The sequence below is a fragment of the Rhineura floridana genome, chromosome 7, assembly GCF_030035675.1.
Source record: "Rhineura floridana isolate rRhiFlo1 chromosome 7, rRhiFlo1.hap2, whole genome shotgun sequence".
NCBI classification, from domain to species: Eukaryota; Metazoa; Chordata; class Lepidosauria; order Squamata; family Rhineuridae; genus Rhineura; species Rhineura floridana.
The window spans coordinates 98,549,746-98,564,455 of record NC_084486.1 but is presented as its reverse complement, the minus strand read 5'-3'; the positions used below and the strand labels follow the sequence as shown (position 1 = coordinate 98,564,455).

Here is a 14,710-nt window from a genome sequence, read left to right as displayed (position 1 = left end):
TCCTTGTGGCTGTGCCCATTTAGGCCCCATCTGCAGAATACATTTAAAGCAGTATTATACCATTTAAACAGTCATAGCTTTCCTCAAAGAATCCTGAGAACTGTTAAGGGTGCTGAGAGTAGTTAGGGGGAGCTCTGTTCCCCTCACAGAACTATAATTCCCAGAGTTCCTTGGGAAAAATGATTAATTCTCAACCCACTCTGGGAATTGTAGCTCTGCAAGGGTAACAGGGGGCTCTTAACATCTCTCAGCATCCTTAACAAACCTCATTTCCCAGGATTCTTTGAGGAAGCCACGACTGTTTAAAGTGGTAGCATACTGTTTTAAATGCATAGTGCAGATGGGGCCTAAATGGGGTTGCCAGGTCTCTGGTTTTTGCCTGGAGACTCCAGATTTTTGGGGTCCTCTCTGGGTGTCTGAGTGAGTCACCTTAATCTCCAGACTCTCTGCTTTCATTTAAAAAAAAAGTTTCTATGTGGTCTGGTTCAAGAGATATACACCAAAATGTCAGCCCCCGCCCAACTTCTGTTAAATGAGCTCATAGGTGGCTGCTGTAACCCCTCCCTTTCAGGTTTGTAGCCAATAAGTGAAGTCAGGGTTGTGATTGACAAGGCAGTAGCTAGACCCCATCGCAAGGCCAGAAAACTGTTGTTTTTTCCTGCTTATCTGAAAATCTCATAAACTGAGTAAGTATATAATGTAACTTTCAGTCTTTTTCTCTCTTGTGTGCAGGAGTCAACCAAGTTTAAATTTTCCTGGGTTGTTGAAGCATGCAGTGTTTTGAAAACCTTCCTTTAATCCAATACTCTCTTTTCTGGGAGTAAAGCTGCCATGCTAATCCCACATACCCGGAGTAAAACCCATTGAATTCAATAGGACTTACTTTTGAGTAGACATGGTTAGGATTGTGCTGTAAATTAATGGGACTTTTGAGTGAACATAGCAAAGAATTGTGTTTGTGTTCTAAATCTTTCTCCAATCCTATTTTTAAAGCAGTTAGGCAGGGCTTACTTAAGTACCACTGCTTTTATTATGAGGAAACGAATACTGATTTTATTTTATTTTTTATGTTCTGCAATGGCCAACTGGTTTTGACAATAAACTATTATATGGGATCTATGTATTTTTACATCTTTAGTGTGTGTGTATATATGGAGTCTTTCCAACAAACCTGTGAGGTAGGATTGCCGTCTGGAAATCAAGGCAGCTCACAATAAGAAATAAATCCTTTTAAAACCAATAACCATGAAAACAGGTATAAACAGTTGCAAAACAGCTTAAAGTGGCATGATTCTGAATTTGGGGTTGGGTGAGTGTTCCTTATCACTTGAGGTTGCAGTTCTGTGCATGCTTCCCTGTTTGAGTAAGCTCCATCAAATACATTGGGACTTGCTTCTGAGTAAACAAGCACAGGATTGCACTATAAATATGTTTACAGCTTGTGTAAATAATAAACATCTTTGACAGTCATGCTTATATAAATATTTGTTCATACTATGTCCCGATAAGTATCTGATTTCAAATTATGGTTGTACATGATTATTTCCTCTACATTTTAAGTGTGCCCTTCTTCCTGTGGGTGGTCATGGTTCCACTCTGTTGTTTTCATCCTGAGGGGTAGATTAGGCTGCGAGATGATGTGCAGCCCATGGTCACCCAGTAAACTTTATAGTTTGTTTCCATTTTTTAAAAATAATTAAAATTATTTACATGCAGGCAAAGTTTATGAAGTAGATCCATACAATACGGTTAAAGCACATCTAACTTGAATTTAAAGTACATGATTTTCCCTAAGGAATCCTGGGAAATGTAATTTCCCCCTCACAGTTATAGTTCCCACCACCCTTAACAAACTACAGTTCCCATGATTCTGTGGCGTGATTCATGTGCTTCAAATGTGTGTTGAATGTGCTTTAAATGAATGGTGTGGATCTGCCCTAGGTATGATGTGCATTCATTAGTGAATTGAAAATAACAATTTAAAAATATACTTTTTGAAACAGTGGAAGGGTTGTAGCTCAGTGGTAGGGCATATGCTTTGCATGCAAAGGTCCAAAATTCAGTTTCTGGAAAAGACTATTGCCTGGAATCTTGGAGAGCCAATGCTAGTCCATGTCATCAGTACTGAGCTAGATAGTACCAAATGGCCTGAGTCAGTATAAGGCAGATTCCTTTGTTCTGAAAAATGGAAAGAGACCCAAGGGCCACAGTGACTCTAAAATATGAACTCTATTTACAACATTTATACATTTATTGTAAAAAAATCTCAAAGCAGTTTACAGAAGGAATTAAAACAATAAAATTATTGCAAAAACAGTTTAAAAACATTCAAAATAATAAAACCAACAATGAGTTAAAAACAGATAAAAAACACAATAGTTTCTACATGCCTAAGCTTGCCTAAACCAAAATGTTTTTAGCAGGTGCTGAAAAGAGTAGAATGAAGGTGTCTGCCTACTGTCAATAGGCAGGGAGTTCCAAAACGTAGATGCTGCCACACTAAAAGACTGATTTCTTACAAGAGCAGAACAAGTACTTTGTAGTATCCGTATCATGGAAAGCACACCTTGAACTTGGCCTGGTAGCAAATCAGCAACCAGTGCAAATTTCAGAGCAGAGGTATTATGTGCTGATAGGGTCTCACTCATGTCAGCAATCGTGCTGCAGCATTTTGCACTAACTGCAGCCCCTAGGTCAGGTTGTGCTGCATGGGGATTTCTATGACCTTGGCTGACTGGCTGCCAGGATTATTTTAGTTTTGGTTTTTGGTTAGGAATCCTGACTGATTGTGGGATGCTGAGTTACTCATATCATGTTGTGGTTGGTATGGTATTGCATTTAGGAAAATCATCACTGTTTTTTGTTTTTCTTTTTCTATTTGCATTTCATTTATCTTTAACCTCACTCCCTTACATCCATAGAAGCAACAACAGTGGTTTCATGCACTCAGTTCAACCCCCTTAAACCCACTGATGATGCACCTTGTTGGTTGCATGATGGTTTTGTTTCTTGCCCAGTAGTGGTAAAAGAGAATTCACATACTGGGAAGTGTGGCTGCAATTGTTGTCCCCAAGCTGGTGCCTGTGAAGGTAGACCAAACCATGTGTGTTTTCTCTCTGTCAGTTATTATTCACTGGAGTTGGGTTGTGGGTCACAGTGAGTTTATAGCAGCCCACAGGGGAGACAAAAAAGAGCAGAGAATCTTCTTGCTTTTACTCATTTCTCAGACCTCTTTCTGAAGTGAAGGGTCAAATCTGTAAAGAAATTTGGAACAGCCATGTTAAAAGGTAGGGGCAGGGCATTGCAAGCAGGGGGTTGCCAACCCTGCTTGGATATGGGTATCTTTGCAGAGGATCCCTAGCCAAGCTTTACCAACAGCACAATCCAAATAATATCTACACAGAAGTAAGTCCTATTGAGTTCTATGGGGCTTAGTCCATTAGTAAGTGTGTTTAGAATTGCAGCTTTCAGGGGCATCCATCTTTACTCCTGAGTGCTCCCATCTAACATCTCCACAACACTAGGCTGTTTTCTTCCTGCAACAGTCTTCTGGTGACTGGCCTGGCCTGAGGGCACTTAAAACTCTTCTTGCTAGCAGCAAGTAGGCTAGATTAAATGTTCCCTACCAAGGCTCCATCTTTTAGCTAAGATTTCTATCTTAATTTCCAACCAGATAAATGTTTTTGTTTGAATTGTATGCACCACGCAACTGTGATTGACTCAGTCTGATGGGAGTTTGTTGTTATGTGCCTTCAAGTCCATTATGACCTATGGCGACCCTATGAATCAGCGACCTCCAATAGCATCTGTTGTTAACCACCCTGTTCACATCTTGTAAGTTCAGGTCTTTGGCTTCCTTTATGGAATCAATCCATCTCTTGTTTGGCCTTCCTCTTTTTCTGCTCCCTTCTGTTTTTGCCAGCATTATTGTCTCTTCTAGTGAATCATGTCTTCTCCTTATGTGTGGTGGTTCCCCATCCCTGCTATAGATATTGTTGACACCCACTGCCATCAGTTCCAGCAGCGAGACCAATGGTCAGGAATTATGACAGTTGTAGTCCAACAATATTTGGAGGGGCACAGGTTCCCTATTCCTGGCGTGTAAGAGTATTGGAAGATGCAGAAAAAGCAATATATGTTACCTTTGTTTACATTCTCTCTCTCTCTCTCTCTCTCTCTCTCTCTCCCTCCCTCCCTCCCTCCCTCCCTCCCTCTCTCTCCCTCTCTCTCCCTCTCCCTCTCTCTCCCTCTCCCTCTCTCTCCCTCTCCCTCTCTCTCTCCCTCCCTCTCTCTCTCTCTCTCTCTCTCTCTCTCTCTGTGCTACTATTATTGCTTTTGGCTTCTTGTCCTGATTTAAAAGGATGTCATGGTTCTATGTCTGCTGTGACTTCTGTATTCAAATGACTCTTCAATGACAGTCCTCTGTCTCACTAAAAGTGAAGCTGTGTCCTCTTCCTCCTCAGGCAATGAGGATAACTACAGCTAGAAACGAGATGTTATGTTTGGTTAACTCCTCCTAGAGTGGTGCTTTCCATGCAGAGGATCCAGGTTATTTCCCAGTGGCTCCCTTTTAAAAGGGTATTGTATAGAGGGACTTTGAAAGACTCATGCTTTAGACTTCCGAGAGCTGCTGTCAATCAGAGTAGACAGCACTGTGCCAGGTGGGCAAACAAACTGACTCAGTATAAGGCAACTGTGATGATCAGAATCTATTGTAGATTCTGATATCTGAGTTTCAGATTATGTAGGATTGTGCTATGCAGTGGCCACAGTTCACTTTATAGTAGGATAATCTGAATCCTCCTCATTCAGGATAAAACCAAATGAGCAGATGTGAAGTGGTAGCTGGATTAGCATAGTCACTATGAGTATGAGGTGGGAAAACGCAGGTTCAAATCTTGCTTCATGTGCTCACAAAAGCAAGTCACTATTTCTACAGATTGCTGTGGTGGTGATGTTCCTGATTTCCATCATCCTTTACCGAGCCATCATTGCCGTAGTCGTATCCCGGTCTGGGAACTTCCTTATCGTGGCTTCGGTAAGACAACCTCTTTGACTCCCTACCACTCTGACTTTGATGTGGCATTTCTATTTGGGCTTCATGTTCTCTCCTGTTGCCTCTCTTACTTAGGCTTCTCGTATTGCTAGCCTCACAGGCTCGGTGGTGAACCTCATCTTCATCCTCATCCTATCAAAAATTTACATTGCACTGGCACATTTTCTTACGAAGTGGGGTAAGTGGGCAGTATTCGGAAGCACTGAAGCAGGTTCTCAGCTCCAGCTTCTTGAAGCCAGGACATAAAACCAGTGCCTTAATTGTGGGGGTGGGATAGGGGCCTTTAATTAAATCCACAAGCTCTATCTCCTAATTTAAATCAAATTATACCCTGCTGTAGCCTTCTAAAAGCACTAGCCAAAGAAGGACGACGCAAATAGAAAGCAGGCCAGGTTCCCTTTCATCCCTGGATTTGAGAATTACATTAAAGATTTGGTATTAAATGCAAGTAGTGTTCTCCCAGCGGCTTTAAGACAAAAAAAAAAGTTTGATTTCTCCCCACAGTCTTGACCCCCAGGATTCTAAATATACAGCTATGAGAGCCTTGACAAAAGTTCCCTCTCTGTCCATGTCTTAAGATCCTTTATAGAAGCCCTGCTCCAAGTACCTTCTTTAGCAGAGGTAAAGGAAAGGGTCTTTTCTGCAGTGGCACCCAGACCCTGGAATACCCTCCCCAAAGAGATATATCTGACACTTCAGTCTTTACTGTCTTCTCAGGAACTGGTTAAGACCTTTGCCATGCATTTTGTATGGCATTTTGCCTTACTCTGCTCTTCAGTTTTATTTTTTATGTCTGCCTCTTATTTTTCCTGTATATTACCATGCTTCTTTGTTGGGTTCTCGATTGCAGGAGCAGCTGCTCAGTAGTAGGCATCCCACTGCAGACATCTTTACCCAGTGCATGGGCATCTGGGGAGGAGTTTAAGTTAGGCCAGAAGGCACAGCCCCACTCTCCTTCCATGCATTACTGCTACATGTGTAAGGTTTAGGCAAATAGGGTTTAAATCAGAATTTAAATCCATTCTGAGATATATTTTTTTTGTCTACCTCAATGACAGTGTTCAATTAAACTAAAAGTACTTTTAACTAGGGATGGGGGAGAAATTTGATTCAGTTTGCATTTAAAAGCAAATCTACCAAATTTGCACTTTCTGAAACAGTACACTAACTTAAATGCAGCCATCCTTTGGAATTCACACTTTTCCAAATGTTGCAATGCAGTTCTCCAACCAATGTTTACAAAAATGTAAATATTAGAGAAAAGGGTGCATAGAAATGAATGTATTAGTAAAAATAACATTCAAAATGCATTATATTAATGGAAATTCCTTGCAAAAATGTGTACATTAGCCAAAACTGCATACAAAATTGTGTGTGTTAGGAGAAATTCACACTAAAATGCTGATGACTTTTCATGAGGATTTGGAAAAAAATTGCAAGTTGCTGCAGATGCGTGAAGAACTGGATTTAAGGTTGGAAAAATAAAGAACAGAGAGAACCCAAACTGACAGATCCATCCTTCCATCGCTACTTATAATCCATAGCACACTTCAGAAGTCTGTGACATGGGGGTGGAGTGGAGTTTGAGTCATCCAGCACCTTTGTTCAGATAAACAATTAAGGATGCTCTTCTTACCACTGAGCATTACCACTGGTGGAGGATGTCCACCATTCTCATGGTATTTATTTATGTTTCTTTGCCATAGAGATGCACCGCACCCAGACCATGTTTGAAGACGCCTTCACTTTTAAGGTGTTTGTCTTTGAGTTCATCAATTTCTACTCCTCTCCCATCTACATTGCCTTCTTTAAGGGCAGGTAAGCTGTTTTTGGGATGGGCAACTTCTATTAAGTGGAAGCAGCTTTCCTTTGTGACATAGACATACTTGAAAGGCTGATATGTACTCCTGAAATATTTATTTATTTATTTATTACATTTATATACCGCTCCATAGTTGAAGCTCTCTGGGCGGTTTACATACAACTTATGGCAACCATATGAATCAGTGACCTCCAATAGCATCTGTTATACAGGAATACCCGATTTACATACCTTCGTTTAACGGACCCTCGTGATTACGGACAAGCTCCATACTCCACCATATCCCACTTAACATATGCTCGCTTCGCAATTATGGACACTGACGGATCGCCCGAACTTGCATTCCATGTGCCACGTGCGTTACAAAGCGTTGTCTCCCATAGAGATCAGAGCGATCTGAGCAACTCCTGATCTAGCAATCAGAGCTATCTGAGAGACTCCTGACCTGAAGGTTCTCATTTAAGTACAGTACTCTTTACAGTACATTTAAGTTCTTTACTACTGTACTTAACAGCGATCGGAGCTCTGCCTGCCCTGGCCTAGGTTGGTGGCGGCAGTGTGTGTGTGTGTGTGTGGGGGGCACCTCATGCTCTTTACAGTACTGTAGATCCCCTGATTTCATTTTATACCTCTCCATTGTCCCATTTTATACCTCTCCATTGTCCCCCATTGTCCCATTGTCCAATCTTCCTTTCCTGCTTTAATTGATTGTGATAAAAAAAATAAAAATAAAAAAATTCTTTAGATCAGTTTCCAACTACAAACGTTTTCTTAAAATAAGGCCTACTGTGTTTATTTTAGTTATAAATGCGTTATTTACATCAGTTATGCCCGTATATGCCGATTGCAGTGCAGTACATGCATCGATAAGTGGAAAAAAAGTAGTGCTTCAATTTAAGTACATTTTCACTTTACGTACACGCTCCGGTCCCATTGCGTATGTTAATGCGGGGTATTCCTGTAAACCACCCTGTTCAGATCTTCTAAGTTCAGGTCTGTGGCTTCCTTTATGGAATCAATCCATCTCTTGTTTGGTCTTCTTCTTTTTCTACTCCCTTCTGTCTTCCCCAGAATTATTGTCTTTTCTAGTGAATCATTATATGTCCAAAGTATGATAACCTCAGCTTCATCATTTTAAGTTCCTGGCTTGTTCACTTGTGCAAAAGGAGTAGCAAAATGGCTGCATAGAGGTGCCTGAAGCTTGTGTGTATCTCAGATTATTAAGCTGAGATTTGATCGTCGGGTTAATACTGTTTTATAAAAGCTGAAAACCCAATAAAAGCAACACCAGTTACACAGAAATATTAAAGTTTGCTTACTTAATTCTCTGTTCCCCTTCCCATTCTTTACTTCTTGCTTTTCACCTTAGTACCTCCCATTCATTCCCCTGTAAGTGCCCCAGTCCTTCCTATCAATAGGTCTTCAGAAATTCAAACACTGAATCATCACAAAATGAGCAAATTAAAACTATACTGAGTGCAGATTACCTAGGTTTGCTTAGGGTAGTATTTGTCAATTTTAAGGCATTTTTCTTTTGGGCTTCGACACCAAAAGATAAGGAAAAACATGCAAGACTGAAGTTGGCTCCCTGTTCCTTGTCCCCGTTCCTCATTCCCTATTTGATTCAAAGCTGCAGAGGCAGTCTGAATTAAGCACTCCAAAATAATTCACAGGCATTCCAAATATGTCTATGCTATTTGGCAAACTGTATCCAACACACTGCCCTAACAGCTCATTTGAGCACAAAATGAGCTCAAGTGGGCTGCCCCCCTAGAAAGAGAATACATGACAATGCAAAAATTCCATCAAATACAGAACTGGCTTCTGGTCCCCAAAGTAAGACACTGCAGAGCTTCATTGTGCCCACTGGCACCACTACCAAGGAATGTTATGTGCATACATTCATGTCCACAAAAGAAAATGAGGTATGCCTGGGCGTGCAAAGAGCTCTGTGTGAACTCAGGAGCTACTTGACTGGAGCCATTATGTAGCAAGTTCTTCTTCCACAAAGGTAAGCATTCTAGAAACTGCTGCTGTCTTGAGTCAAACAGCGAAGCTTTAAAAAACCACGTGCAAACCCACTGAAGGGATGGGAAACAAAGTACATTTTTATAATTCTATGACTGCCATATACGAATAAATGGAACCCTTCAGCTTCCGTTTTAGTGCCCTTCACTAGGGCCTGCTTTGCATTTCCTACGTAATGAATCTTTTTTGGTTTCTCCGTTTCTAATCTTGGAGTGTCTCATTACGGATCTCAAGACTTCAGCAAAATAGAGGACAGGAGAACTTTCATGAGTGTGGGAAGCATATGGGCATACAACTGTCTGCACAAACATAGAAAATGTGAACCATTGCTGAATTAGGAGGAGATTCCCACCTCTTGGTCAGCAGTGTTTGGCTGTACTATACTTTCTCACGTGGCCTTTTTGCTGTAGCATGAACCTTTGATGCTATCAGTCTGCATTGGAAATAAAAAGCTCTGTGCTGCTGATGAAACATGGCTTGATCATTGTCCAGGTTAGTGTTCTTAACCTTGGGTCTTCAGGTGTTTGTTTAGAAAATGCTTAACCAATATAAATACATATAAGTGGTGTACATAGATGTTGGACTCCAGCTCCCAACATCTCCAGCTAGCTTAGCCAATGGGCAGGGGTGATGGGGGTTATAGCGCAGCAATATCTGGGGACCCAAGGTTGAAGCACACTGATCTAGGCCACATAGAAAGAGGGTGGAGCCCAATAAGGTGAGGGCTTCTATGCATTTCTTTGCAGGTGACCTTGCTCCACCACTCCTATCCTCATCACTAGTTACGTTCAGTGGAAAATAAAGCCTGCTTCTAATCTGGCTAGCAGTTTCAGATTAAATAACATCCCAGAAGAATATAAAGATCAAATAAGAAACAGATTTGAGGCTTTAAACCTAGTTGACAATGAACCAGAAGAACTATGGATTGAAGTCAGAGACACTATAAGGGAAGAATGGAAAAAGAATACCTCTAGTTAAAAAGAGAGAAAAACCTCAATGGACGACTGAAGAAACTCTTAAAATGGTTAAAGATAAAAGGAAAGCAAAAGCAAAAGGAGATAGAAAATCGGTCAAAACCCTAAATGCAATAATATAGTGACTAGTAAGTAGGGACAAAGAACTATTATGATAGTTATTGTGTAGAAATAGAAGAGAACAACAAAAAAGGTAGAACAAGAGCCCTATTCCAAAAGATTAGAGAAATTACAGGGAAATTTAAACCAACAGTAGGAATGTTGAATAATCAACAGGAGAACACACTGACTGACCAAGATAAAATAAAAGGAAGATGGAAGCAATACACTGAAGAACTGTATAAAAGAGATACAAGGATGACAGATTCATTCATGGATGAACTGTATGATGAAGAACCAGAAATTTTAGAATGTGTGGTGAAAGCTGCTCTTAAAATACTTGAAAGAAACAAATCACCAGGAACAGGTGGCATACCAATGGAGTTGCTACAAGTTACTGAGACTGAATCTGTCCAAATTTTGACAAAAATTTGTCAACAAATATGGAATATAAAACAATGGCCCACAGCCTGGAAGTGTTCGATATACATCCCAATTCCAAAGAAAGGAGATCCCAGGGAATGCAGTAAGTATTGAACTATTGCCTTAATATCCCATGCAAGTAAAGTAATGCTCAAGATCCTACAACAAAGGCTCTTACCATATATGGAGCGAAAAATGCCAGAGGAAGAGGCACAAGAGATCATATAGCAAACATATGTTGGATAATGGAACAGACCAAGGAATTTCAGAAGAAAATCACCCTGTGCTTTATAGATTACAGCAAAGCCTTTGATTGTCTAGATCATGGAAAAACTATGGAATGCTTTAAAAGAAATGGGGGTGCCACAGCATTTGATTGTCCTGATGAGCAACCTATACTCTGGACAAGAGGCTACTGTAAGGACAGAATGTGGAGAAACCAATTGGTTCCCAGTTGAAAAGGGTGTGAGACCTTTCACCTATATGCAGAACATATCATACGGAAAGCAGGATTGGACCAAGATGAAGGAGGTGTGAAAACTGGAGGGAGAAATATCAATAATTTAAGATATGCAGACGATACCATACTACTAGCAGAAACCAGTAATGATTTGAAACGAATCCTGATGAAAGTTAAAGAGGAAAGCACAAAAGCAGGACTACAGCTGAACGTCAAGACTAAAGTAATGACAACAGAAGATTTATGTAACTTTAAAGTTGACAATGAGGACATTGAACTTGTCAAGGATTATCAATTCCTCGGCACAATCATTAACCAATATGGAGACAATAGTCAAGAAATTAGAAGAAGGCTAGGACTGGTGAAGGCAGCTATGAGAGAACTAGAAAAGGTCCTCAAATGCAAAGATGTATCACTGAACACTCATCATCATCATCATCTTTATTGTTACGATCATAGACCAGAACAATCACTGAACACTAAGTCAGGATCATTCAGACCATGGTATTCCCGATCTCTATGTATGGATGTGAAAGCCGGATAGTGAAAAAAGTAGATAAGAGAAAAATCAACTAATTTGAAATGAGGTGTTAGAGAAGAGCTTTGCAGGTACCATGGACTGCAAAAAAGACAAATAATTGGGTGTTAGAACAAATTAAACCAGAACTATCAGTAGAAGTTAAAATGATTTAACTGAGGTTATCATACTTTGGACGCATCATGAGAAGACATGATTCACTAGAAAAGACAGTAATGCTGGGAGAAGCAGAAGGGAGTAGAAAAAGAGGAAGGCTAAACAAGAGATGGATTGATTCCATAAAGGAAGCCACAGACCTGAACTTACAAGATCTGAACAGGGTGGTTTATGACATGCTATTGGAGGTCGCTGATTCATAGGGTCGCCATAAGTCGAAATCGACTTGAAGGCACATAACAACAAAGGACACACTCAACAGTATTTCTACCTGCAATTAGCGATGTTAGAGTGATTGAGGAAAAAGTGAACTCCTGTGGCCATCTACTTCCCAGAAGCAGTACAGTAGGGCCCCACTAGGGTTGCCAGGTCCATGGCCTGAGACTGATCCTGTATCTTTAGGAGAAGAGAAAGTCAGCCAAGTGCAGGTGTTCTTGCAACTCTGTAATGGGAAAAATCACAAGGTGGAATTCTCCCTCCCCCCTCCACAACTTTTAAAGATACAGAAGACCTCTTGGTTGCCAGGCCCGGCCTCCAAGAGGTCTTCTGTATCTTTAAAAGTTGTGCAGGGGGAAGGGAGAATTCCACCTTGTGGTTTTACCCATTACAGCATTGCAAGAACACCTGCACTTGGCTGACTTTCTCTTCTCCTAAAGATACAGGATCAGTCTCAGGCCAAGAACCTGGCAACCGTAGGCCCCACTCATATGGCAGGTTACGTTCCAGACCCCCGCCTAAAAGTGAAACCCACCAAAAAGCGGAACTCCTTCAATAAAGTGGCACCTGACGCTTCAAAAACGCAGTGACAGCAGAACAAGTGCCGTATGAGTGGGGCCTTACTCTAATTTTAGACGCCATATTAGCAGAACGCCGAAAAGCTGGCCGCCGAAAAGCAGGGCCCTTCTGTATAGCAATGTACATCCTAGGTAAATGGAAATGGACTGCTTTCAAGTTGATCCTGACTTATGGCAACCCTATAAATAGGGTTTTCATGGTAAGCAGTATTCAGAGGGGTTCCCATTGCCTCCCTCTGAGGCTAGTCCTCCCCAGCTGGCTAGGGCCTGCTCAGCTTGCCACAGCTGCACCAGCCAGCCCCTTCCTTGTCCGCAACTGCCAGCTGGGGGGCAACTGGGCTGTTTGGGACTGTGCAGCTTGCCCATGGCTGCACAGGTGGCAGGGCACGTAACCTCTGAGCCACTCACTGTGGGGGTGATCTTTAGTTGGCCCTTGACACCCAGGACACATGAGCGGGGATTTAAACTCACAGACTCTGGACTCCCTGCCAGTCTCTCCTCCCCACTGTGCTAGGTGAGGAGTATTAAAAGTCTAACTGGATATATATGAACTGTGCTTGCATGTGCCAAATGTTAGCTTGTAATGCTTGCAGTGATCTTGGTATATTGAACGCTAAAAAGCTGTGGACCTCAGTGACTGCTGGGTGCAATAGGCACAGCTGGTAGATTGCAGACTTTGGAATAGGTTCTGCCTTTAGGGCTAACTAAATAGTGTGTATAAATAGCAAAACTCCAGTGGCCTTAAAAAAAAAAGAAGCTAATTCAGGATGTAGTGCTTTGAAGTAGAGAAGCCCTGGGTCTGCCTGCCTGTCTACCTGTGAGGGTGTGAGCTGATAGGCAGGAGAAAGGTTAAGCAAACCTGAAGGCTTATCTGCTTCAAATTGCCCCTTCCCAAAGTGGCTTATCTTTAAATGACAAGGCCCTCCTAGTTGTACTGCAACCTCTAGAGATCTGTTTGGTGCCAACCAGAGGGAAGGCCTTCTTGGCAGTGGGGCTTACTCATTGAATTAAGGCAGGTGCTGACACTGACAGCATTTCGGGGTCTGCCACAAAATTATTATCTCATTTGCTTGACAATTGATGCCAGTTGATTGCAGTAACATAAATCTGTTTTGGCCTAAGGTTGGCTTCTTTGTTGTTCGCTCCGTAAGTTTTAATGTAATTTTAATGTATTTTTGCAATTGCAATTACAACCTTGTAATTGTTACATAAAAGGTAGCAGAGAAATAGTTCAAATAAAAATAAAGGGACCATTGGGACTTGTTATGTACTTTATATGTGTATGTACCATTTTGTTAAGCCTTGGAGAGATGTAGGAGAGAGTTTTTTCCCCTTCCCTGCAGTGTCTGGTTTTACCTCCTTGAAGCACCTGAAGCCATTGGTGTTCAGCATTCTTTCTACAGTCCTCTTTTCTATGACATTTGGAGGTTGGATGATTCTGCCACGCATAGCAGGGGGTGTTGGTTGGTTACAGTAGATAGCATTCTGGTTGCCACCAGCTTGTTTCTGTGGCATCTCTTTATGCAGAGAGTAGGATGTTTATACCATCAGTGCTCTTGCAGCTGACTGCTTTGGCCTTTTCCTTTCTTCTTCACCTTCAGATTTGTAGGTTATCCAGGACACTACAGCAAATTGCTGGGCATCCGCAATGAGGATGTGAGTATCTCAAAGATAGAAGGATAGGGGATGGGATCTTGAAATAAGAGCTGAATAGGGGTCTTCCAGAATAGCAGGCACCCTTAGTAGCCCATAAGGGACCTGGCTGAAGAATTAAGCTATGTATGATAAATGCACCAATAAATAAAATAAAATAAGCAAGGCACTCTCTTTGCTAAGGAAATGTTTCTTTATAGAGGAGTGTTCTGTCATGTAAGTTCTCATCTGCAGTGACACAGTCCAGAGACAGGTTTACTACTTCATCTGCTGCTGCTGGTGAGAACTAGGCCTTTGTTCCCTACTCCTACAGGAAACTCCACACCATGCATTTGGGTCTCACGGCAGACTATACCTACATTAAAGATTTCCATCAGAGGAAAATATTGGGGAGGAATAGATGGAATCTGGTTAAGAGCACTGGCCATTGAATGCATGGAGTTAGAAGAGGAATTGTTTGGCTTTTGAGAAACGTCAGCCTCAAGCTCAGTGCTGGAAACAAGTACAGCCTCCCCTCTTTATCTGGCTTCTGCCTTTGGAATGGCTGACCCTATTTCCTGCCTATAGAAAACCTAGATTTCAGGGGAAATGGTTCCAGTTTTCTGTGTGAAATAACATTCCATAATGTGAGTCTTCATTTGCAGTCTCCCACAATATGGCATGACCTTTGGGTCTGAGGTTTGAGTGACTTACTTGTGTCTCTGCTG

At 41.5% G+C, this 14,710-nt stretch overlaps 1 protein-coding gene across 1 annotated transcript in view; it reads left to right on the top strand.

Annotated features, from left to right (window-relative positions):
• The window catches only part of ANO7 (anoctamin 7), a 50,925-nt gene that overhangs the window by 26,079 nt on the left and 10,136 nt on the right, over nt 1–14,710 (top strand). The window contains exons 13-16 of the mRNA XM_061636665.1: nt 4,940–5,038; nt 5,132–5,234; nt 6,763–6,874; nt 13,952–14,006. Coding sequence (XP_061492649.1) covers nt 4,940–5,038; nt 5,132–5,234; nt 6,763–6,874; nt 13,952–14,006 — 369 coding nt within the window. The remainder of the gene's footprint in view (nt 1–4,939; nt 5,039–5,131; nt 5,235–6,762; nt 6,875–13,951; nt 14,007–14,710) is intronic.